Genomic DNA, 26,816 nt, shown 5'->3' with positions numbered 1-26,816 from the left:
ACACACACGCACACAAACACACACATGTATGTGACTGCAACAGAGAGCATTTTTACAGAAATTGGCAAAAAAAAAAAAAACTCCGGCATAAATCTAAAAAAAATAACATTTAAATCAAGGTCTGGTCCTAGAGCATAAACCCAAAGTGGAATGAACTTTCTATCTCATACACACACACACAAACACACAAACACACACGTATGTCACTGCAACAGAGAACATTTTTATAGAAATTGGCAAATAAAATCAACTAAACTGGCATAAATCTGAAAAATGTCACATATGCAACATGGAACAAGCTTAAGCTTTAAGCATCAAGAAAAATGAAGTGAAAATGAATGAGTCTCTATGGCCCTCTATTGGATATATGTGGTCATTGCAATTTCTTTCTTTAATTATAATTTCTAAAGTTTTTCCACAAACCAGCAGATGTCAGTATTCTATCCCTAACACATAGAGCAATGTCCAAAAACTATTTAGATTTAATTAAGATCATCGTTTAAGTGATTTTTTCTTTAAAATATCTTTTTTCATGAGCCAATTTATGGCCTAGTTATGTAATTGTGCAGTAAATAGTTAAAAAACTTCAAAATTTCCACAAAAACACAGCATAAATGTATAGTTGAGAAGTAAATTAAAAAAAATTATATATAGTTTTCCATATAAAAATTTATATTTCCTTATGTAATCGCTCTTTAAAAGTTTGGGGTCATTTTGACCCCAAACACCTTAAGTGTTATCCTTTTTTAACAGCGATTAAGGGTTAACCCTATTTTTTTCCCCTATATTTGATGTATTTGTAGGCCTATTTGGCCATGCAAATGCACTCTAGATAAACAAACATATTTGCTTTTTTTATTATTATTCTAATGAACCTACATCTCTTCTTTTGCTTTGCATCATCGATGCGTTATATGATGGGGAATTGGTCTATTATTATTATTATTATTATTATTATTATTATTATTATTATTATTATTATTATTATTATTATTATTATTATTATTATGAATGGTAGACCTACACGCGATCTTGGTTTGGTCCTCTCAGTTGCTGGCTGTGTCAATGCATGCTTCATTTTGTCATGCAATTTTTATTGTTACGCAGAAAGAATACTTCTGTAGAGTCATTCAGTTTCTAATAATAGCCTATATTACTTATCAAATTATTTGTTTCTAAAAAGACACTGGTAGTAAAAAATGGATTAATCATGATTTTTTTTTTATTTTTTTTATATATGTATGTATGTATTTATGTATGTATTTACTTATTTAGTATGAAAACGTCATCGCGCAGATTTTACGCTCAAATACTTTACGGTTAGAGAGGAAAAGTCCCTGGACTACATTTCCCAGCATTCCCAGCGGCTCTCTGAAAGGTGAAAGTTCAACACACAACCGCAGTGATGATGTCACTTACAGCATGGCCGCGCTCAGTGTTGCAAGGCGTTTAGTAAAGTCTTACTCTTGCGTTAAATGTGTAGATAAAAATGTGCACTCGCGGCTACAGACCACAACGCGAATGTTTTGTGTCTCAGCAGCATCACGCAGCGGTAAGTACAGTCACTGGAAATGTGACGTTTACGAGTACATGCGTTACAGTAGTGGAGAATTGACCTTGTAGGCTATATTAACGTTTTGTAGTTTTAATGTCTCGTGTGGTTAACTAAATGTAAAACAGCTTTAGAGTCATTAGAGCTCAAGCCTGGCGAAAAAGTACAGTAGATTTGATGTTGTTATACTTATTAGATTTTTTTTTATTTTTTTTATTCATGCCATGTAAATACTCAGATAGCACACGTACGTCTGCAAGATTGTCTGTTAATAAAGATCACTTCATCTGGAAAGCATGTGCTGTTTACAAACATCTGATAGATGTTTTTAAGATGTCAGTTTTACATTTTAAATCATAAACGTCTTAAAGACATTCTAAACGTCTATTTGACATCTGATAGGAAGCGTCCTATAGACGTATTGTAGATGGTCAAACACTAAAAAATACAACTTACAGTTGTAAATACGCACATCAAATAGACGTCTTCGTGATGTAGGTGTGCTATCAGTGTATGTAAAACTGACATCTTAAAGACGTCTATCAGATGTTAGTAAACAGCAGATGCTTTCCAGATGAAGTGATCTTTAACAGCTGTCTTGCAGACATACGTGTGCTATATATGCTGTTTGAATATGGTTAAGTATGTCAATAATATTATACACTAGTCAACAATTGAAGTGGATCAAAACCTTTCATCAAAGTTATACATGAATTTTGAACAATACCCGTTCTTGTCTTAGGACAACTTTTTTATCCACTTCAAATGTTGACGACTGTAGTATATGTGATGTTCCATGGTATTTTACATGTAAGCACAATCACTGAAGTTAATCGATGTTTCTTTTTCACCGTCCAGGCTCTGTGGATGTGCCTAAAGCTCAGTTCACAGATACAGAGGTTCAAGACATCCTGAGCAAAATCACGGGTCTGGATCTGGAGAAAGTGTTTCGGCCCTTAAGACAGAAGCTAACGCCACCTAAATACAAGCTCATGACAGACGCAGAATTAGAGGAGGTGAGATTTGATGATGGGCTGGAATTCATGAGGGTTTGAGATGCATGACGAAATGGAAAGGGATTCAGTATAGCGTTTTGGAATAACATGAGATATGATTTGTGATATGATTGTACAGTTATGCTGCAGTCTTGATCATTTTCATGTGTAGGCTGTGGTTAAAGCAGAGGAACAGTCGAAACATTTGCTGAAGATGCCGCCGGTCCTGCCTGAGAGGATGCCCATAGATGAGGTGCTTTCTGAAGATCGGATGCTAGAAGGCATGGACACTGCTAAATATGTATTCACAGACATCAACTTTAACGTCCCGCATCGAGTAAGAAAAAAGGCATTCTGTTATATAACCAAGTTTAGCATGTCTGTGTTGTAGGGCTGTGAAACCAAAATAAAAACGTGTGTTTACATAATGTATATGTGTGTGTACTGTGTATAATTATTTTGTATACAGGTGAAACTCGAAACATGCAAAGTGAGATATTTCAAGCCTTTATTTGTTATAATTTGGATGATTATGGCTTACAGCTTATGAACATTTTCAAAAATTCTGAGATTTTGAAAATTATAACATAATAATAACAAATAAAGGCTTGCAATATCTCACTTTGCATGTAATGAGTCTATATAATACATTAATTTCACCTTTTAAGTTGAATTACTGAAATAAATTAACTTTTGCACGATATTTAAATTTGTCAAGTTTCACCTGTATATAAATGCATGTATATATTTAAGAAAAATGTGTTATTTATATATACAATATTTATATTTATGTATAATATAAATTATATATGAATATATATGGGTCATTGACGAAATAAGGTTTTTAAAAGTGTAAAAAAAAAAAGATTTTTTTTTAGTTTACCTAGGTGTTAACAATAAGATTTTGTGGTTTGTACAATCAATTAACACTTTTTTTTTGTAATTTTTTACAAGATGGAAAAAATGTCACCAAAAAAGTCATTCGGTTTAACCACTGATTTGAAAGTTAAAAACTGATTTGACATTGATGGTGAGATAGTATATAGTGTGTACCACAGAAGAAATATAAAAAAAAAAATATCACTGATCTCATAAATGTAATCATTTATTGGACTACTCTAAACACTCCAACATATTCAAGTAAAACATTGAACAGGGAAAGGAGAAAAGGGGAAATGTAAAACAAAGAGCCTTATCTGCTTTATATTTGTATTATTGTAGTTCCTTTAGTTATTAAAAACAATATTATTCCATTTAAATATTTACTATATCGGTTTTACCGAATGACCTTTTGACACTTCAAAATCTTTAAAATACCTTTATATGTAGTAAAATATAATTAAAACCTTTTGGATTCAGTAAAAGAGATCAAGTTGTACTACCTTACATACTTTGGATGTTATATATTTGTTTTTTTATTATTATTAAGGCCTTTGGACAAAAAAAATGACCCGTCACGTCATTGACCCATATACAGTATATACATGCAAATATTTCTTAAATAGATGCATGCATGTGTGTATTTATATATCCAAAATAATTATACACAGTACACACACATATATCATTTTACATTGGTTTTAAATGCAATTATTCAACGTTCCTGTTCAAGGATAATAACCCAGTAATGCAATACTTTATTTACTGTAATTTCCTGGTCATTTTCTGATCTTTTAATGTGATTTCAGAGAGATCTGGTACAGTGTTATTTATCCTTCATGTTGTTGGCCTGTTTCTGTTTCTCTCACCAATATCCCAAAGGAAAGATTCATAGTCGTGAGAGAGCCCAGTGGAACCCTGAGAAAAGCTTCATGGAACGAAAGAGACAGGATAATACAAGTCTATTTCCCCAAAGAGGGGCGCAAAGTCACGCCACCAGCCATCTTTAAAGAAGAAAACCTCAGGGTATGAGAAGTGCAAAAGCTGAAGAGGTCTTGCTGATTTGCACATGTATTGAGTGTTTCTCTCTGTGTGCAGGTGGCCTTTGAACAGGATAAACACGAGGATGTGCTAAACCAGTGCGTTGCCCAATTTGAGCCAGACTCTGCAGAATTTAAAAATGTGAGTTTTTTTTTTTTTTTTTGTTTTGTTTTGTTGCTGACAGACACATTTCTAAAGAAAGCAAAGGTGGGCGATGCTGTACCAGTGCATGAAAACATCTTATTCTGTTTCTCGAAGAGTGCTCGGTAACATCGGTGTCATGAATGTGTGGTTTGCCCTGTTTCTCTTCATTTTTTGTGTTGTCCAGCACTTTGGACAGCTGTGTTTGCTGATTTTAAATGAGCTAAATAAATAAAACAAACTTGAAACTTCATTTTAAGGTGACATGTACATGTACTACCATGTACCTACTATAACAATAACAGTAAATTATTCATAATTTACAAGTAACTAATCCTAAACCACACCCTAACCGTAACTCTATAGTAAGTACATGTAGTTAATTAATATTACTCAGTACTTATTTGAGCAAATAGAGTGTAACCGAGCGCTCTGGTTACATCTTTTATTTTCTGTGAACTGTTGTGGGAATAGAGGGTTCACTTTCCCGCCGGATCGCACACGCATAACCTCTATATCTGTGGAAGGACTGACTAATAGTAATATGGTCTTGTGCGATTAGGTGCTTATGCTGACCTATGAGGACATTGAAAAGCATGGGAAGTACGATGTGCTCAGATCCACACGGTTCTTTGGTGGTTTGGCCTGGCATCTGGTTAACGGTCGGCGAATTGATGGCCTTCTGGTGGACATGTTGCAGAGAGACCTGTGAGTATGTGTGTGTGTGGAGATCAAAAAGGAAATGCTGACAGTTACCACAGAAAATAATTTTGATTTATTTAAAAAAGAACGAAAACTTGCTTAGAGTGATGCACTCGCAATGAAAGTCTATGGGTGTACCTTCTATTATTGACATGAAGTATTCCATAGCAATGTTTGTTGTCATCAAGATGTATAAATCTTCTTGCGTTGTTGCCACTTTTCTAGGTGGATAAACTGAGTCCTGCATTGCGGATGTAATTCCAACAGGGAAAAGTTTACTCCATGTATAAATCGCCTTGTAAATAGTGTCATCACTTCCCTTTCTGGGATCCTTGCATGTGTCATAATGAGAGTTTCTGGGTTAATCAGGTTTACACTGTCATGACATGAACTAGAGCTGATGTTCAATGATTGACCTGTATCTATTAAACCTCCAACAGGTTCGATCACAGCAAACATTCAGATCTGCTTTAAGTTGCTGCCGCTGACCCAAAGAGAGTCTTTTCAGTCACACAGTATCATTATTTCAGTGTTACAAATATTCATATTATTAGTACTGGGATACAAGTTTATAGTTGGGATATAAACACTGATATCTCTGGTAGTGATCTAAATAGAGCAAAACAGCTTTTGAAAGAAACTTGACTCTTCAGCGATAGTACGGATTATATCGTTACACCAGTAGGTGGCGACAAGTGATGTAAAAAACGTATTTGTCATTGAATCGTTCATTCAAAAAACACTGATTTGTCCAGTAAATAAACGAGTGAAGTTATGTGAGTCAGTGAGTCATTCATTCAAACCCTAACCCTTTTTAAATAATTTATTCAGATTAATTAAACATTTTAAAAAGATTGCAGCAATTAACATAGTCAGATCCTCTAGTAAATTACATGTTATTTTCTTCAGTTGTCTGTTCAGAATCGTGGGAGAATCAGGATTCGAAAAAAACAAAGATTCAAAATTTATCCCGAATCGTGCAGCTCTAACATGAACTGACAGATTGGATATAACTTAACACAGACAAGGCTGAACGTATCACACAAGTCTGATAATAATGTGAATTTTTTTTTATAGTTTTTATGATGTTTTCAAATGTTAATTTCCGGAGAGGTCCTTTGTCCTCTCAGGGTCTGCTCTTCAACCAGACTGTCTGGCATTTCCTAATTTCTCAATTCTTACATGGCTATAGTCCTATTCGGACAGGACTAGTTTTCATGAAGGACGTTCATGTTTCACAGGTGTACTGTGTGATTTTAATCCTGTCCGAATCTGCCATGTCTGTGTATTTGTCACACTACCTCTCATCCCGTCCGAATGTGAATTTCTGTGATGACTGGTATTTGTCCTTCAATATCACACAGATTTCTGCCGCCTATAAGTAAAATAGGCTCAGTCTGGGTCTGACGGAAGTTCTTGCTTGGTTGTCGTCGCTTTCAGCACCTTTAATTTCAGTAAAAGCATGTGTCGTGTCGTGTCTGTTGGCGGTTGTCTCTGTGTGATGCACATGTGTTGTCATGGTTGCAGAATGCCGGATGCGGTGAGGTTGGTGCGTCTGCTTCATCTGGTTCATCCTCAGAGTGAGTCTGCGCAGGACGCTCGAAGACAACAGGCCACGCACCTCGACCTTCTGAAGGTGAACAACTCATCAATGCCACAATACAGTTCAAACATTACTGCATATAATGCTGTGAAATCAAGGTTTCCTATAGAGTGCATTAGTTCCAGAAGTGTTTTTCCCATAGGAATTAAAAAAAAGCCTATAAAGTGTTATAAGCCATGAACCAAGCCAAACAGCAATGTGTTGAGTCACAACATTACAGTCTTTTATTGTCAAGACCAACTAAACTAGACCAATTCAAGACCAAGACCAGCGCGTGTGTTGAGATCGAGACGAGAGCGAGACCGAGTCAAGACCAGACTAACACTCCTCAAATTCATCTGAAACATCCACATTCTAATTGTATTTATTGATAATAATAATATTCTTAAATATATAAGACACAAAAGATCTAAATTAGCTTAAAAAATGCATAATGTTGAGATTAATTTTTTAAAAATAATATATTTTTTTTATATAAAATAACATTTTTGAATATAAAATAATTAAAAAAAAGAAAGAAAATAACTAAAACCACCAGTAGGTTGCAGCGGATCATTTAATGAATGAGTCACAGAATCATTTATTCAACCGATTCGTTCAAAGCTGCTGATTCATTCAGTAACGAAACACCACAGTGTGTTGCTCGGAAACGCACAGCAATAGGATTCGTTTGAAACAATTTTTGTTGCCGAAATAGAGAAAAAACCTTGTTCAAAATTGTGTCTAAAATGTAAGTCGCTTAATATTAACTGAATATTAGTTTTATCAACACTTAATATTAACTAAAATCAACATCACGTTTGCATTCGTGCTCATATCCATGAAAACTGCTCTCTTTTCCTCTTGTGATATTGTTTAATTATATATGTTATAATATAAAAAACAAGATCCCATACAAGTAGCTACTTTTTTTGCAATCAAATCTTGAAAGTTTTGGGCATTTGTATTAATTTTTGTTACATTTTTGACACCGTTCCCCATTTATTTCTGACCCAGCACAACAGTAACAAAAGAAATCAAATTAGAAATAAGTTATTGATTGCATTTGGGTTTTACATCAAGTCACAGTAATAATGTGAACAAATAAATCAGACAATGCACTGGCAATTTACTGATATCCAGACGCTGGGGTCTTGACTGGTCTTGAAATAAAATCCTGAGTCTGAAACCAAGACTAGACAGAGTATAAATGCCTTCAAGACATTAATAATACATTTTCAACATTAATAATAATGAGGAATGTTTCTTGAGCATCAAATCAGCATATTAGAATGATTTCTGAAGGATCATGTGACACTGAAGACTGGAGTAATGATGATGAAAATTCAGCTTTACAGGAATAAATTACATTTTAAAATGTATTAAAATAGAAAACAGTTCTTCTAAATTGTAATAATATTTCACAATATTACTGTACTAAAATAAATGCAGCCTTTCTGAGCATAAGAGATTTCTTTCAAAAACATAATATATATATATATATATATATATATATATATATATATATATATATATATATATATATATATATATATATATATATATATATATATTTCCAAATCTTTGATGGGGACTGTATAGTAAAATAATAAATTATTATTATAATAAATGTTTAATTTAAATGCCCAAAACCTTCATAAGGGACGCAAGACAAGAATCTTAATAAGAACCTTATACTATAATACTACAGTGTTAAATAGGGTGTAAATCTATCCACAAATACACTATAAACATTTACTCAAGTGCTAAATCATCTCTCTCACATGAGAACATGACTGATATGAGCTCTGGAAACAGGGAAGACGGGGTCAGGCCCAGGGTACATCACTTCACATCAGCCTGTGGTTAGACCTTTAACCCACGCCTGGACGTCATCCAGAGAGAACGCAGTAAACCAAGGCGAAAAATGCCACCAGTAATTTGGTAGAGATGGTCGAGTGACAGGTTTTAATGTGTGTGTATATTAGATTCTGTGAAAGGAAATAGGAAAGCATGGCAGACTTGATGAGGGGCCCGTGTTTAGTCACGGTTCAGGATTACTGCACGCTCAACCCTGTTTATGTCACATTGACCCTGTGACCCCTGTGACAGGAAGTCAGTATTTCAGTGTTTGTTTTGCTAATTAAAATAAGCTAAATTATTCTCGCAAAAACAATAAATAGCACTTTTAGAAACATCATTAACTCTTTCTCTGCCAGAGTTTTAAAAAAAAGTTACCAGCCAGCTCCAGCATTTTGATCATTTTCACAAAAATGTCATGGCCCTCAGAATATTGTGTTGCATGAAGATCTGAACATGCAATATATCAAAAGAAAGAACATATCCTCTACTTTTAAACAAGAATAAAAACTGTTTTATTCTAGCTTCATGATTCTTTTTTTAATCAATAATTTAATGTGGGTAAGTTTGGTAACACTTTATTTTACAGTGTCCTTGTTACATATGTTACATGTACTTACCATAGTAATAACTGTAAATTATGCATAATTACATTCAACTATCCCTAAACCAAATCCTAATCCTACCCTAACCCTATAGTAAGTACATGTAGTTGCTTAATATTACTCAGTACTTAAATATATTAATACACTGAACAATGACACCTTAAAATAAAGTGTAACCGTAAGCTTCCTAAAAAAAAAAAAGAAGCTACATTTTGAACAAAAAGCTGAGAAAATCACATTTTTGTCAAAGATTCGTCTGGATGGGGTTCAGAAGGATGATCAAACACAGATGAGTAGATCGAGTCCATCAACAGTCCTATAGCTCGTCCTGGGTCGACATTTCATTCAATAACATTAGGTTTAATGTTGATGATCGTGTTATTTTACATATGCGTAAGCAATGCTTCCATCACTTGTTTCTGCTTCTACTTTGCCTGTGCCTCTTTCAGTAGATGCGTAATAACCCCTGCCGTATAACAGTGAAAACATGGATTTTCATCAATGGCAGGGAAGTGTTGTTAGAAATGTGGCGGTGAAAGAGTTCAAATTATACACAATTATACTCATAGTTTATACTCACATCAGACATATCAGTTTTATCAGACAAAAAAGCTCAGGCTGCCATCTTAACATCAAAAAAGAACAACGTTAAGAGAAACAGTCTGTCTGGGCATCCTCACACAAACGGGTCCTAATGCATTTTCTGTCTTTCTTTCCCTCTCATTCTCAGATCTATGCCCAGCACGAGTCGAACAGAGCTGGGTTCATCGAGCTGGCCCTGCAAAACTACCAACAGACTAAAGCACTGAGCTCTGTTTAAATACAGCAAAGTGCTCGAATTCTGGAAAGCTAACATTTATCATGAACGGAAGTATCTGTCGTATTGTTTCAAATGTTCATGTCAAGTTTTGAAACGCACTCATTCTGTACATAATAAAGAAATCTTTGTGTACAAGGTCTCAGTGTCTTTATGTAAATATCAGCGCAGTAGTTAGGGCAGAGCTTGTAAAAGCAGACCGAAGACGATCACGTTTACTGTTGGCAGGAATGATTTTGTGCCCTTCCTAAAATGTAAAGGACGGTAGCTATTAATCTCATTTATACAGTGTGAGACAAAGTTCGATTATAATGTTTGCATAATAAAGAATGTAACATAGTATCAGGGAAATATTGACTCTGGTAATCCTGTGCTTTCTGAACATCAACATTTTTGAGTTTAGTCCATCTGAACAATTTTAACGTTAATTCAGTGAATCTATTTGTCAATTAGTTGAATTTTATTGAATTTATTTTAGACATTTGGACTAAGATGCTGAGAGAGAGAGAGAGGACTCCATTAAATGAACACTATAGCGGCACCGGTTTATCTCAGAAGATTTTTTAGTTCAAACATGGACATTAATAATTCAAAAAGTATAAGGCGTTGTAGTTCAGTTCAGAGTTTATGAAACAGAATAACAACATCAACTAACATGAAATGAACATATGTTAAAATAATAATAATAATACAAAAAAGTACTTGGATAAAAAGTGCTATATAATGTGAACATGAAAAGCTTTTTTTATTGTTTGTATAAGCTTTTTGTTTTGTGATCTCAAGTTTGAAAGGATTTCAAAGTGTGTTGTGAGACCAGTATAACAATATGAAAGTTTCTTTGAGAGTTATTTTTGTCTTATGAATATAACATTTTGACAAAATAATTAAAAGATTAATCATGTAATTTTGTTTTTCAGAAAGATATGGGTTTTAAAAACCAAGTAAAATGTCTAAATTAAAAGTTTTGTTTAAATTCTTTGTCATGTCTATTTTAAAGTAAAAAAATAGAATAAAGGAAATAAAAAATAAATGTTCAATATCTTGGAATGATGTTACAAAATGTACATTTATCACAAACAGTATGAATAGGTAACACTTTACAATAAGGTCTCATTCGTTAACATTAGTTAACGTTAACATCATAACTAACATGAACTATAAGCAATACATTTGTTACAGTATTTATTAATCGTTAATCTTTAATGTTAGTTACTAAAACAATGGACTGTCGTTCATTGTTTGTTCATGTTAGTTCACAGTGTGTTAACTATCACATCAATCCATTAGAGAAGACATTTAAATTATTTATATATATACATTCAGTATATATATATATAACATCAAAATGAAGTTTCATTAGGAAGAGGAGAAATTAAATCAATTATTTAAATCAAATACTCAAAAAGAGTTGCAGAAGAAGTGGGACAGCTGATACAGCCAGGACAAGTTTTATTATAAAATTAACTAATCAGTCAAAGAAATATATAATTTTGGAAAATGTATGAAAGATGAGGTGGTTTTAACAAGATTACAATTTGGACACACAGGACTAAATGCATCACTATTCAAAATAGGTATTACAGGTAAATGTGCCTTTTGTGGGGTAATACAAACAGTTGAACATGTAATATTAAAATGTAGGTAATATAATAGAGAGAAATAAAATGTTAAAGAACTTACTAAGGGAAAAATAAGATAAACTGGACATTAAAGGAGGATTACAGTAATCAAAGGGTAAAGAAATATATAGACACGAATTTGATTGGGAATCACATTACTTAAACACAAAGGTTTAGCTGAGAACACACAAGCTGGGGTTTTACCATGGGAACTGAACACACAGCAGACAGAAATCCAGACACATGTACTGTGAACCCGAAATTATATAAAATAATAGAAATGTGACCATCATCCATGTAAGAACAGGAACAGTAGGTGGCGGTGTGTGCCTGTGGTGCCAAAGAAGAAGAAAAAGAAGAAGAAGTCTTCAAGAAGAGGAAGATCATCTGGAGGGGACTCGATTTCTCACAACATAAACCGCTGTACGTCAGAGGAAAACATGATGACGTCCTAAAAATATAAACTACTCTTCTTAAAGACAGAGGCGGATATTATCAGTGTTTTCATTCTGTTGCGACGAGTATCCTCCAATTAAACAGATAAAGCCCACATAACTGCAGTGCTAGTCTTCTTTATACACTGCTCTGCTCTGTGATTGTGAAAATATAACGATACTGGTCAAAGGGCATCGATGGCATTCGTGTTCAGTTCTGCGTTCAGAAGTAAGTCTCACAGTTTGATCATCTATCTGCATTTGTTCTGAATAACGTTACTCACATTAACACATTTAGCGTTTGTAGAAGTATTAAGTATTGGACACTAGAAAAAATGAAGTATCAACACTCAATTTTGTTCGTTTTTAAACCAATTTGTTATTAATTGTAACTGTGACTGAATGTAGGTGAAGGTGTCATTACAGTCTGTTAACTGGGTGAAAGGTCACACACTCAATAATATGTTATTCTCTCTTTGAGTGAATAATTAAATATATTTAATGGGTAAATCAAGTTTTAAAACTTGCTGTAATTGCAAGCTGGAACGTGTATATACATTTATAATATAAAAGTAAATAAAGGGAAATGTTCTATGGAAATGTCTATGCTTGATGTGCTATTATTGATTACGATTAGTATTTGGACACTTAAAGCACGCATTTATGTTATTACAGAACATATCAAACCAATTGGAATATATTTTAAAGAAAGGTAACATAAGCCATTTTTAAGCAAAACAAAATACTATATATATTTGGGATAATTTGTTAACATTTAACTTGAAATAAAATGTATTAAAACTTTGTAAACATATTTCATGTGGGTAATATACTATCTTATTCATTTTTTTTTTTCTTAATGCATTAAAATGTATTAGTATAGAGTATGCAGAAATTAGCATTAACCTAGATTAATATATGCTGTAAAAGTATTGTGTGTTGTTGTTAGATCATATTACCTAATGCTAACGAATTAAACATTGTATATGTTACCTTAATAATAATACAATATTTCGTCAGATCAGGGATGTATTATGGGCCAATTTCTCATCCCCTTTTGCCTAAAATGCCTTTATTTAAATGCTAATATAATGTGATTGTAATTTAAAGTGCTAGAATTTAAAACACCTGTGTGAGCTTTATGGGAACAAACTCCATAAAGTTTACAAGTTAGCTGGAACCAGTGATTGCAAAAATGGCTAAATTAATTCTGAGAAACAGTTTAGTATCATTTGTTTGCAGATTGTACTTGGTTTGTTATTTTAATATCCATTGGAATGAATGATGATTCATCAGTGATGATGACTGCAAAATGATTGGTTTCTCTTGATGTACTACTATATATACAGTCATGTGAAAAAGAAAGGACACCCTGTTGCATTCTATGGTTTTATGTCTCAGGACATGATAAATAAAATCATCTGGTCCTTGGCACGTCTTAAAATTAGGTAATAAATCACAGGAATTAAGAGGGCAAGTATCCGTCAGGCGCTGCTAATCAAATGCCTTTGATTAACTGATCATCAGCAAGTGTGATCACTTCTATAAAAGCAGAAGTTTTGTCAGTTTGCTGGTCTGGAGCCTTCATGTGTGTGTTAACTCAATAACAAGGAGGAAAGACATCAGCAATGATCTTAGAGAAGCAGTTGTTGCTGCCATCAATCTGAGAAGGGTTATACGGTCATTTACAAACCATCTGAAGTCCATTACTCTACAGTGAACATTCAAAACATTCAAGACAGTTGCTAACCTTCCCAGGAGTGGACGTCCCAGCAAATTCACTCCAAGGGCATACTGTGCAATGCTCAGAGAAATAACAAAACACCCAAGAACTACATCTCAGACTCTACAGGCCTCAGTTAACATGTTAAATGTGAAAGTTCATGACCGTACAATTAGAAAAAGACGGGACAAGTGTGGCATGTTTGGAAGGGTTGCCAGGAGAAAGCTGCTTCTCTCTAAAAGCAACATGCAGTACAGCTTAGGTTTGCACAGTTGAATCTGAACAAACCTCAAGACTTCTGGAACAATGTCTTTCATGCAGATGAGACCAAAGTGGAGATGTTTGGCCATAATGCACTGCACCACTTTTGGTGAAAACCAAACACAGCAAATCAGCACAAACACCTCATACCAACAGTGGTGGAGGGGTGATGATTTTGGCAGGTTTTGCAGACACAGGACCAACTGGGAACCTTGCAGTCATTGAGTCGACCCTGAACTCTTCTGTGTATTCTAGAGTCAAATGTGAGGCCATCTGTCCGATAGCTAAAGCTTTGCTGAAATTGAGTCATGCAACAGGACAACGATCCCAAGAACACCAGCAAATCTACAACAATGGCTGAACAAGAAAAGAATCAAGGTGTTGCACCGGCCCAGTCAAAGCCCAGACCTCAACCCGACTGAAATGTTGCAGCGGGACCTTGAGAGCTGTGCATAAACAAATGCCTGCAAACATCAATGAACTGAAGCAACGTTATATAGAAGAGCGAGCCAAAATTCCTCGAGAACAATGTGAGAGACAGATTTAAAAAAATATATTTATTTATTTATACACAAAGACACGCACACACACACCTATATAACACGCCTATATATATATATATATATATATATATATATATATACAGTACCAGTCAAAAGTTTGGAAACACTACTATTTTTAATGCTTTTGCAAGAAGTCTCTTATGCTCATCAAGCCTGCAGTTAAAAAAAAAAAACAAAAAAAAAAAAAACAGTAATATTATGAAATATTATTACAATTTAAAATAATGGTTCTCTTTTTTAATATACTTTAAAATGTAATTTATTTTTGTGATGCAAAGCTGAATTTTCATCAGCAAGTACTCCAGTCTTTGGTGTCTTATGATCCTTCAGAAATCATTCTAATATGATGATTTGATACTCAGTTATTATCAATGATGGAAACAGTTGTGCTGTTTAATATATTTTTTTGGAATACTTTTTTCAGGATTCATTGATGAGTAAAATGTTAACAGCATTTATTCATAAAAACAGCATTTATTCAAAATAAAAACATTTCTAACAATATAAATCGTTACCATCACCTTTTATCAATTTAACGCATCCTTGTTGAATTAAAGTACTAATTTCTTAAAAATAATTTTGTTATTGTTCCTAAACTGTTGAACGGTAGTGTATATTGTTACAAAAGATTTCTATTCTAAATAAATACAGTTCTTTTTAACATTTTATTCATCAAATAATCCTGAAAAAAGTATCTCAGGTTATAAAAAAATATTAAGCAGCACAACTGTTTCCAACATTGATCATAAATCATCATATTAGAATGATTTCTGAAGGATCATAAGACACCAAAGACTGGAGTACTTGCTGATGAAAATTCAGCTTTGCATCACAAAAATAAATTACATTTTAAAGTATATTAAAAAAGAGAACCATTATTTTAAATTGTAATAATATTTCATAATATTACTGTTTTTTTTTTGTTTTTGTTTTTTTTAACTGCAGGCTTGATGAGCATAAGAGACTTCTTTCAAAAACATTAAAAATAGTAGTGTTTCCAAACTTTTGACTGGTACTGTATATATATATATATATACACACGCATTTTATTTAAATAAACTTTTATGTTTGAAATGATTAATCGATTTGACAGCATTAATATGTATATATATAATATTCATTTTTAAACAACACAATTCTAATGCTTTAACTTAGGAAGAGCTCAGAAATCAATATTTGGTGGAATAACCCTGATTTTCAATCACAGCTTTCATGCGTTTTGAGATGCTCTTTGCCAGTTTGCTGTTGGGTGACTTTATGCCACTCCTTGTGAAAAAATTCAATCAGCTCAGCTTTGTTTGATGGCTTACGGCCATCCATCTTCCTCTTGATCACATTCCAGAGGTTTTCAATGGGTTCAGGTCTAGAGATTGGGCTAGTCTTGACAGGGTCTTGATCTAGAGGTCCTCCATGCACACCTTGATTGACCTGGCTGGATTGGATCATTGTCCTGCTGAAAAAAAACAATCCTCAGAACATTTCTGAGCAGAAGGAAGCAAGTTTTCTTCCAGGACAACCTTGAGTCACACCTGACTCTGATCTTCTCTGATGAGTCCTGTTTTCAGCTTTGCCCAACACCTGGTCATCTAATGGTTAGACAGAGACCTGGAGAGGCCTACAAGCCACACTGTGAAATTTAGTGGAGGATCGGTGATGATCTGGAGGTTCTTCAGTAAGGCTGGAATTGGGAAGATCCAAATAAATGCTGTAAATGACAATGCTTTTACTTGAAATTTGGAAGACATGTTGTCGATTAGTTTATATAATACAACAAAAATGTTCATTTTACTCAAACATATACATATAAATAGTAAATCCAGAGAAACTGCTATATATACTGTATATGTATTCTTCACTAGTTATTCAGATTAATATCAAACAGCGGTGTCCTCTGCATTGAACATCTACTGATTTTTTTCTGTTTTGTGATTAGAACAGGGTCTGTTGGCACCTTTCCTGAACGCTGTTAGAGGAATGTCTTCATCAGGAGGGCCCACCCCCCCCTTCACAACCCTGTCAGTCAGCCGGCCAGTGGACACCGTCACTCACGTCGAGATCTGCCGGCCGGAGAAACGCAATGCGATGAACAAGGCATTCTGGCTGTACGACCTCATGTCCATATTACACACTGATATCCATATCAATAATTCATTTAATTTCTTTTAAGATTTCCTGTAAGGCTTTGTGAACAAACAAGTGTAGAGTGACATGAATAGTACTATTTTATTCAAGTCAGTGCTTTATAAAGTACAGTAATACAGAGAAAAATGACAGAATCAATGATGCATCTTCATCAAACTCTCAGTCAGCTCAAGTCAGTTCAGTGTTGATTAATTTCAGTTCAATAACATTTGATAAAATATTTAAATGTTTTCAAAAATTATATCTCATCATTCATGCTAGAAAGAGCGACATAAAAGTGCCCATTTTATGCCATTTCTATGCTCTCTTAAAATATTCAGTGTGAGATTGGAATTTGAAGTGCACAATGATCTCAGTTATCTAAAATCACATCATGACTGAATTTGTGTGTGTGTGTGTGTGTGTGTGTGTGTGTGTGTGTGTGTGTGTGTGTGTGTGTGTGTGTGTGTGTGTGTGTGTGTGTGTGTGTGTGTGTGTGTGTGTGTGTGTGTGTGTGTGTGTGTGTGTGTGTGTGTGTGTGTGTGTGTGTATTTTTGTTGTACCTGCAGTGAAATGATTGACTGCTTCAATCAGATAGCTGAAGACTCGGAGTGTCGTGTCGTGGTTTTCTCAGGCGCTGGGAAGCTCTTCACTTCCGGTAAAGCTATCAAGCATTACTGTCACCTGATTTCTCCAGCTAGATAACATTAATTAATAAGTTTGATATAATCTTTTGTTTTATATGATGAAAGTCCTTTTCCACCTTGATGTAAATACACTAAAAATAATTCATTACCCTTATTTACTTTAAGTGAAGACATTTTTTAATTGAAGACACAACTTAATTTAGTTTATCCAAATGAAATCAGTTTAGTTTTGTCAACGGTGTTGTTCATCATAGGAACTACAGATCCACTGCCCAGGGCTGCGTTTAGGATCGTGAGCCCAAGTAGATTGCAGAGCCTTTGCCTCAAATGTTCTCTAAGATCAACTTGGCTCATGATGCTTTTGAGAAATGCAGCCCTGGATCTGTACTCCCAGCATGCTTTGTCGCTTTTTTTGTTTGTTTGCTTAAGCACGCTGTCAATTGCGTTTGGTCAAATTGGTCAAATTTCACTTTGATGTAACTTAATGTGTTTAATAACCACAAATCACAATTTCTCATTTAAGCAAAATTCGCTGATCAGCAAAGAGCAGGTGCGCATGTTTCGAATATATCCATCCTGAACTTTAATGGAAATTGTAATTGTATGTTGGGTCAATGTAACTCAATTAAGTTAAAACAGCATTCCCTTGTTTAATGATGAATCAAACTGATTGAAGTAGGTTACAACAACGAAATACCTCCTTAAAGCAACAACTGCACATGTTAAATTTTTACAGTGTATCTTAACACACTGTTCTTGCAACATCTTACCAAATTTGACCAGCTGCTAGTCTTTTAAAAAAAAAATGTATTTCGTTTGTTTATTTTTTTTGTTTGTTGATTAGTCAGACTGTTTCTCATCATATGAAAATACAATTTCAAATTTGCACAAATGATATTTTATCTCAACAACATTTCGACAACTAACAACTGAAATGAAACTAACATTCTTTATTTTGGCAACATGGACTGATTCAGCTAGTAACATTCTAAAAATGTTTAACACTTATAATGCATTTTTATGTATTATATGCCATATATGATTATTTCATCATTAACTGAATAGTAATGATCTGTGTGCAGGTATTGACCTTATGGGCATGGCCAGTGATATCCTACAGCCTGAAGGAGATGACACCGCCAGGATCTCATGGAACGTGCGCCGCACCATAGCTAAATACCAAGAGACCTTCACTGTTATTGAAAAGGTTACTATTTTAAATCATCATTCATTTTGTGAAAACATCTCAATACATACACTATATGGACAAAAGTATTGGGACACACCTCTAAATTCTTGAATTCAGGTGTTTCAATCAGACCCATTGTCACAGGTGTATAAAATCAATGCAGTGTGCATTTACAAACATTTGTGAAAAAATGGGTCGTCCTGAAGAGCTCAGTGAATTCAAGAGCGGTACTGTGATAAGATGCCACCTTTGCAATAAGTCAGTTTGTAAACGTTTATCCCTGCTAGATATTCCATGGTGAACTGTAAGTGGTATTATTGGAAAGTGGAAGTGTTTAGGAACAGCAGCAACTCCATGAAGCAGAAAACTATTTAAAGTCATAGAGCGAGTGCTAGGTCACGAGTGCTAAGGCGCATTTGTGTGTAAAAATCACCAACGCTCTGCTGATTCCACAGCTGAAGAGATCCAAACTTCCACTGGCATTAATATTAGCACAAAAACTGTCTGGCGGGAGCTTCACGGAATGGGTTTCCATGGCCGAGCATCTGCATCCAAGCATTACATCACCAAATACAATGCCAAGCGTCGGATGCAGTGGTGTAAAGCACGCCGCCACTGGACTCTGTAGCGGTTAAAAAGTGTTCTCTGGAGTGACGAATCACACTTCTCTGTTTGGCAGTCTGATGGACGAGTCTGGGTTTGACAGATGCCTGGAGAATGTTTCCTGCCTGACTGCGTTGTGCCAACTGTAAAGTTTGGTGGAGGAGGGATAATGGTGTGGGGTTGTTTTTCAGGGGTTGGGCTTGGCCCCTTACTTCCAGTGTAGGGAAATCTTAATGCTTCAGGATACCAAGACATTTTGGACAATGCTACAGTATGCATCCAACTTTGAGGGAAGACTCTTTTCTATTCCAGCATGACTGTGCCCCAGCAGAAAGCAAGGTTCATAAAGATATGGTTGGATGAGTTGGTTGTGGAGGAACTTGACTGGCCCACACATACCCCTTTTCCACCAAGGCAGTGCTGGTGCCGGTTCGGAGCCAGTGCCTACTTGCGAAACAGTTCTTTGTGTTTCGACAGCCAAAGAACCGGTTCTCGGCCAGGAAAATTGGTTCCAAAGGGGCACCAACTCTTTGCTGGACTAGAACCGTTCTTTTACCACGTCATGCATACTTTGGGGGCTGGGGGCGGGGTTATTGTCGAACTTCTTCTCGAACGTAACTTCCGTCTATAGTTATCCAGATGAGCAGCACAAATGTGTTCTAAACGTCTACTTCTGACCCCAATATAGGATCGCAAAGCCAGGAGAAACATTTGCAGAAAGACAATGTTGTCCGCCATTGCAATTGTTATGCTTGAAGTTGGCGCAAGCGTTTCTGGGAAAGCTAAGACGTATGGCAACGTACACAGTGACGTAACGACGTCATTCGCTGGGCTCTCTAGTCAGTGGAAAAACAAACAGGTTCTGAGAAGGTTCGCAAGTTGAACCAGCACCAGTTTCGAACCAGGTCTTTTTTGGTGGAAAAGGGGTAACAGAGCCCTGACCTCAATACCATTGAACACCTTTGGGATGAACTGGAACAGAGATTGCGAGCCAGGCCTTCTCGTCCAACATCAGTGCCTGACCTCACAAATTCGCTTCAAGATAAAATGATATAAATTCCAATAAACACACTTCTAAACCTTATGGAAAGCCTTCCCAGAGGAGTTGAAACTGTTATAGCTGCAAAGGCGGACCAACTTCATATTAATATCTGTCTTTAGAATGAGATGTCATTACAGTCCCTGCTGGGGTAATGATCAGGTGTCCCAGTACTTTTGTCCATATATTGTACATGAGAATATATGTATTGTATACCATAAATGGGATATAGGTAATATGGGAAATATACTCAAAAGTTTATACAAAAATGAAGATTCGTTCTTTATGCATATTTGAGAACAGTGGCGAAAAGGCATGACATGAAAATGATAAGAGGATTGCAGTATTTTTTAGATGAACATTAATATTTGGCTATAACATTCAATGGCAACTAACTAACTGCTTTATCTCAATGCAGAAATCATGTTTCATCATGTCTCTTGTGTTTCTTTGTACAGTGTCCAAAACCAGTGATTGTGGCCGTTCACGGTGCATGTATAGGAGGAGGTTAGTTTCCCTCTGTTAAGAAATTTCCACAGCATTTTATACTTTTTTTTCTGAATATATAGAACAAATTCATTATAGAACAGATTTATAATTCAGAATTTCTTCTTTAGTATTATTTGATGTTGAAGCAATCAGTATTTGTACCCTATTGTATTTTTTGTTTATTATTATTACTGTAGTTATTATAGCTTGCTATAATTATGACAGACATTAAAATGTCTTAATGGAATTATTGATCTGTTTGACTTGAAATTTTGTTTGCAGTGTCTTTGTCCAAGGGACCATCATTGTATATGAGAAAAATATGGCCAGCAATGACCAATAAGCATTGAGTAGTTATTAGACAAGAATGTCCTACCAAGCCAAACTTTGGTTGGCCTTTTGGACAAATGACCTCAAAGACAGGAGGCGCTATGATGTAATGATATTCAATTACACAAGTAATTCGTATAATTCATTCATTCATTATAGGCCTCCTCACCTTGAACAACTTTGTACTAGTGAAGTTAGTTTCTCCACTAGAAGTTTGCTCCTTCACCAGATAGAAAACGATTCTTCATAACCATATATAAAATGTTATCATTTTATTGTGTCTTCTTTTACAGGAGTGGACTTGATCACAGCATGTGATATACGACTGTGTACGCAGGATGCCTGGTTTCAGGTCAAGGTGTGGGCAGTCTCATTAGATTGTTGTTGTGATTTTAACTGACCATTTAATGCCATTTTAGAATAAACTTAGATTTGCAGAGATTTAAATTTGAATGCCTGATTTGATCACCCTTTCCTGTTCAGGAGGTTGACATTGGTTTGGCAGCTGATGTCGGGACTTTGCAACGTCTCCCCAGAGTGATTGGAAGTCGAAGGTACTAGCTTGATCTTAAAGCGTGTTATAGATCCAGTAGCATTGCCCTGTTTTTATGCAATTGATAGTAAAGTTTGCTCCCACTGTCTTTCAGTCTTGTGAATGAGTTGGCTTTCACTGCAAGGAAGCTGCACGCCGATGAAGCCAAGAGCTGTGGATTGGTCAGGTGAGATATTTAAGCAATAAGATATGAGATGATGTGCTATTTTGAATTTATAATATATACTGTACATTCACAATATAGTGATAAGTGATTTTTAAAATAAAAACGTTCCTACTCTAGATTTAAGAACTCTGTAATGATTGACTATCCTCTTCACATGTGGAAAGAGTGAACAAAATTACACTCATCGGCCATATTATTAGGTCCACCTGTTCAACTGCTTATTAACGTAAAACATATAATCAGCCAATCACATGACCTCAACTCAATGCATTTAGACATGTTGAAGACGATCTGCTAAAGTTCAAAACTGAGCTTCAGAATGGGGAAGAAAGGGGATTTAAGGGACTTTGAACGTGGCCTGGTTGTTGGTCTGGGTATTTCAGAAACTGCTGATCTGCTGGGATTTTCACGCACAACCATCTTTAGGGTTTATAGAGAATGATCCAAAAAAGAGAAAATCCAGTGAGTGACCGTTCTGTGGGAGAAAATGCCTTGGAGAATGGAGAGGAGAATGACCAGACTGGTTCAGCTGATAGAAAGACAACAGTAACTCAAATAAGCACTAGTTACACCCGTCTGCAGAAGAGCATCTCTGAACACTCAACACATCAAACCTTGTAGCAGAAGAGCATCTCTGAAAACTCAACACATCAAACCTTGAAGCAGAAGAGCATCTCTGAAAACTCAACACATCAAACCTTGAAGCAGAAGAGCATCTCTGAACACTCAACACATCAAACCTTGTAGCAGAAGAGCATCTCTGAAAACTCAACACATCAAACCTTGTAGCAGAAGAGCATCTCTGAAAACTCAACACATCAAACCTTGAAGCAGAAGAGCATCTCTGAACACTCAACACATCAAACCTTGAAGCAGAAGAGCATCTCTGAACACTCAACACGTCAAACCTTGAAGCAGAAGAGCATCTCTGAACACTCAACACGTCAAACCTTGAAGCAGAAGAGCATCTCTGAACACTCAACACGTCAAACCTTGAAGCAGAAGAGCATCTCTGAAAACTCAACACATCAAACCTTGAAGCAGAAGAGCATCTCTGAACACTCAACACATCAAACCTTGAAGCAGAAGAGCATCTCTGAACACTCAACACGTCAAACCTTGAAGCAGAAGAGCATCTCTGAACACTCAACACGTCAAACCTTGAAGCAGAAGAGCATCTCTGAACACTCAACACGTCAAACCTTGAAGCAGAAGAGCATCTCTGAAAACTCAACACGTCAAACCTTGAAGCAGAAGAGCATCTCTGAACACTCAACACGTCAAACCTTGTAGCAGAAGAGCATCTCTGAAAACTCAACACGTCAAACCTTGAAGCAGAAGATCATCTCTGAACACTCAACACTTCAAACCTTGAAGCAGAAGAGCATCTCTGAACACTCAACACGTCAAACCTTGAAGCAGAAGAGCATCTCTGAACACTCAACACATCAAACCTTGAAGCAGAAGAGCATCTCTTAACACTCAACACATCAAACCTTGAAGCAGAAGAGCATCTCTAAACATTAAACACATCAAACCTTGAAGCAGAAGAGCATCTCTGAAAACTCAACACGTCAAACCTTGAAGCAGAAGAGCATCTCTGAACACTCAACACGTCAAACCTTGAAGCAGAAGAGCATCTCTGAACACTCAACACATCAAACCTTGAAGCAGAAGAGCATCTCTGAACACTCAACATGTCAAACCTTGAAGCAGAAGAGCATCTCTGAACACTCAACACGTCAAACCTTAAAGCAGAAGAGCATCTCTGAACACTCAACATATCAAAACTTGAAGCAGAAGAGCATCTCTGAACACTCAACACATCAAACCTTAAAGCAGAAGAGCATCTCTGAACACTCATCACATCAAAACTTGAAGCAGAAGAGCATCTCTGAACACACAACATATCAAAACTTGAAGCAGAAGAGCATCTCTGAACACACAACATATCAAACCTTGAAGCAGAAGAGCATCTCTGAACACTCAACACATCAAACCTTGAAGCAGAAGAGCATCTCTGAACACTCAACATGTCAAACCTTGAAGCAGAAGAGCATCTCTGAAAACTCAACACATCAAACCTTGAAGCAGAAGAGCATCTCTGAACACTCAACACGTCAAACCTTGAAGCAGAAGAGCATCTCTGAACACTCAACACGTCAAACCTTGAAGCAGAAGAGCATCTCTGAACACTCAACACATCAAACCTTGAAGCAGAAGAGCATCTCTGAACACTCAACATGTCAAACCTTGAAGCAGAAGAGCATCTCTGAACACTCAACACATCAAACCTTGAAGCAGAAGAGCATCTCTAATCACTCAACATATCAAAACTTGAAGCAGAAGAGCATCTCTGAACACTCAACACGTCAAACCTTGAAGCAGAAGAGCATCTCTAATCACTCAACATATCAAAACTTGAAGCAGAAGAGCATCTCTGAACACCCCACACATCAAAACTTGAAGCAGAAGAGCATCTCTGAACACACAACATATCAAAACTTGAAGCAGAAGAGCATCTCTGAACACACAACATATCAAACCTTAAAGCAGAAGAGCATCTCTGAACACACAACATATCAAAACTTGAAGCAGAAGAGCATCTCTGAGTCTGAACACACAACATATCAAACCTTGAAGCAGAAGAGCATTTCTGAACACACAACATATCAAAACTTGAAGCAGAAGAGCATCTCTAAACACTCAACACATCAAAACTTGAAGCAGAAGAGCATCTCTGAACACACAACACATCAAACCTTGAAGCAGAAGATCTACAGCAGCAGAAAACACTCCTTTCAGCTGAGAACAACAAACTGAGGCTACAATTCACACGCGCTCACCAAAACTGGACAGTAGAAGATTGGAAAAACGTTGCCTGGTCTGATGAGTCTGGATTTCTGCAGCAACATTCAGATGGTCGGGTCAGAATTTGGTGTGAACAACATGAAAGCATGGATCCGTCCTGCCTTATATCGTCAATTCAGGCTGTTGATGGTGTGGAGGATATTTTATTGGCACACTTTGTGCCCCTTAGTAACAATTGAGCATCATTTACACACCCCAGTCTACCTGAGTATTGTTGCTGACCATGTTCATCCCTTTATGACCACAGTGTATCATCTTCTGATGGCCTCTTCCAGTGGGATGAAAGGCCATATCACAAAGATCAGATCATCTCAAACTGGTTTCTTGAACATGACAGTGAGTCACTAAACTCAAACGGCCTCCACAGTCTCCAGATCTCAATACAATAGAGCAGCTTTTGGGATGAGGAGGAACGGCAGATTCAGATCATGGATGTGCAGACGACAAATCTGTAGCAACCGAGTGATGATATCATGTCAATATGGACCAAAATCTCAGAGGAATGTTTCCAGCACCTTGTTGAATCTCTGCCATGAAGAATTAAGGCACTTCTAAAGGCAAAAGAGGTCCAATCCTGTACTAGCAAGGTGTACCTAATTAAGAGGCCGGTGAGTGTATATTTACATGAAAAATCTAATAGTTTCTGTGTGCGTTTGTTCTCTCGTTGCCCACAGTCGTGTGTTCCAAGATAAGGAGGCTATGATGGCCGGAGCTCTGGAGATGGCAGGAGAGATCGCCAGCAAAAGTCCTGTAGCAGTGCAGGGAACCAAAGTCAACCTCATTTACTCCAGAGACCACAGTGTTGCAGACTCCCTGGACTACATGGTGAGATCCCAACTCACATCAGCCAAACATCCAGACAGACAAGTGTATATAACATGACATGGTGACATAATAATATAATATTTATAATAACAAGGAAAAATACAGAAAAACTTAGATCCAGATTGTACTTGGGAATGAAATAACATCAGCATGGAAGCAATGAGAGGCAGGTTATATTGTAAATTAAACTAGGAGAGCAGTCTTTTTGAGTGGATCTTCCCCAAACTGGAAGTGCCTCCCATAATCTAAAATGCAGTAGGCTCATTAGGAAAAAAAGTGGATTATTGTTGTACGTTTTCTCCTGTTTATGTTAGTAGAAAGGGAGGTATCTGTATTTTCGTTGTAATCTTTTCTAGGTTAGTTTCTAATCAATAGTTTTTGTATTTTTGTTTTGGCTTAAACCCTTCCCGAAGTTTATGTTGATAATACGTTGATAATAAATTCCTCTTTTTTTCTGCACTTTAAAAGTGTTCTGTGGTTGTAAAAGTATTTGGGAGTGAGAGCGGGGACTCCAGGGATCTTTTTAATACGATCCCTGTTAATTGTTACGGATAATTTCATTCCCCTTGAGTAGGGATTTAACTAATTCGTGGCATTATTTATACTTGATTGATGTAAAAGCATGTGAATGCACACCAGTAACAACATGTGACGTCCCGTGATTAAACCGAGAAACTGTCTCCTGTTGTTGTTTGTTTGTGTAGAGCACCTGGAATATGAGCATGCTCCAAACCCAAGATTTAATGAAGTCAGCGCAGGCCGCGATGGAGAAGAAAAGCCTCAAAGAAATCGTTTTCTCCAAGCTCTGAGAGTCTACACACCCGAGTTAGATCTGATCCGCTCGCTTGTCTAAAGCATATCTCGCGATTACGAATGTCAAGTCCGTCTCCACCTTCAGCGAACTCTAAGGGTTTGGTGTTGAGTCTTTTTAGGACTGGTTGATTAAAATGAAAGTTTGATTTAATGTTTTCTAATGGGTGCCTTAAAGTCTGCCTCACAGATGTCAAATAACTAACCAAAAAAATGCTAAACATGTTCAGTGCTGAATGCACACTAAAATCTAAACGTGTACAGATACCTAAAATGAAATAAAAAAATGCTAAAATGAGTGTATAGGTCATGTCAGTATGGACTTTTTGTGAAGAGAAACTAGTTTGGTTTTGTAATATGAACATCATCGCAGCGTGGATATCATGTGCTGATCTCCGC

The 26,816-nt window shown here is 36.1% G+C and overlaps 2 protein-coding genes across 2 annotated transcripts; both read left to right on the top strand.

Annotated features, from left to right (window-relative positions):
- The first annotated feature begins 1,390 nt into the window (after positions 1 to 1,390).
- mrps22 (mitochondrial ribosomal protein S22) lies at positions 1,391 to 10,314 on the top strand. The gene is made up of 8 exons (XM_079887078.1): positions 1,391 to 1,552; positions 2,411 to 2,568; positions 2,720 to 2,884; positions 4,309 to 4,452; positions 4,525 to 4,608; positions 5,171 to 5,316; positions 6,838 to 6,946; positions 10,088 to 10,314. Exons 1-8 carry the CDS (start codon positions 1,423 to 1,425, stop codon positions 10,175 to 10,177), a joined length of 1,026 nt encoding a protein of 341 aa, XP_079743204.1. The 5' UTR covers positions 1,391 to 1,422; the 3' UTR covers positions 10,178 to 10,314.
- A 1,664-nt stretch (positions 10,315 to 11,978) lies between these two features.
- On the top strand, positions 11,979 to 26,720 carry ech1 (enoyl CoA hydratase 1, peroxisomal). Its single transcript, XM_079885788.1, has 10 exons — positions 11,979 to 12,456; positions 16,708 to 16,876; positions 17,465 to 17,553; positions 18,625 to 18,749; positions 20,832 to 20,880; positions 21,486 to 21,550; positions 21,676 to 21,746; positions 21,840 to 21,911; positions 25,457 to 25,607; positions 26,312 to 26,720. Exons 1-10 carry the CDS (start codon positions 12,426 to 12,428, stop codon positions 26,414 to 26,416), a joined length of 927 nt encoding a protein of 308 aa, XP_079741914.1. The 5' UTR covers positions 11,979 to 12,425; the 3' UTR covers positions 26,417 to 26,720.
- The last annotated feature ends 96 nt before the right edge of the window (positions 26,721 to 26,816 follow it).

Source organism: Squalius cephalus, assembly GCF_949319135.1.
Source record: "Squalius cephalus genome assembly, chromosome: 11".
NCBI classification, from domain to species: domain Eukaryota; kingdom Metazoa; phylum Chordata; class Actinopteri; order Cypriniformes; family Leuciscidae; genus Squalius; species Squalius cephalus.
This window is presented reverse-complemented; position numbering and strand designations above follow the sequence as displayed.

What these genes read in the sequence shown, in the direction of transcription:
- mrps22 (XM_079887078.1), top strand. Translation starts at nt 1,423, where the DNA reads ATGGCCGCGCTCAGTGTTGCAAGGCGTTTAGTAAAGTCTTACTCTTGC. An exon ending in CTCAGCAGCATCACGCAGCG is followed by an intron (nt 1,553 to 2,410) that starts GTAAGTACAGTC and finishes TTCACCGTCCAG; the next exon opens with GCTCTGTGGATGTGCCTAAA. An exon ending in CAGACGCAGAATTAGAGGAG is followed by an intron (nt 2,569 to 2,719) that starts GTGAGATTTGAT and finishes TTTCATGTGTAG; the next exon opens with GCTGTGGTTAAAGCAGAGGA.
- ech1 (XM_079885788.1), top strand. Translation starts at nt 12,426, where the DNA reads ATGGCATTCGTGTTCAGTTCTGCGTTCAGAA. An exon ending in GTTCAGTTCTGCGTTCAGAA is followed by an intron (nt 12,457 to 16,707) that starts GTAAGTCTCACA and finishes TTTTGTGATTAG; the next exon opens with AACAGGGTCTGTTGGCACCT. An exon ending in CAGACTCCCTGGACTACATG is followed by an intron (nt 25,608 to 26,311) that starts GTGAGATCCCAA and finishes TTGTTTGTGTAG; the next exon opens with AGCACCTGGAATATGAGCAT.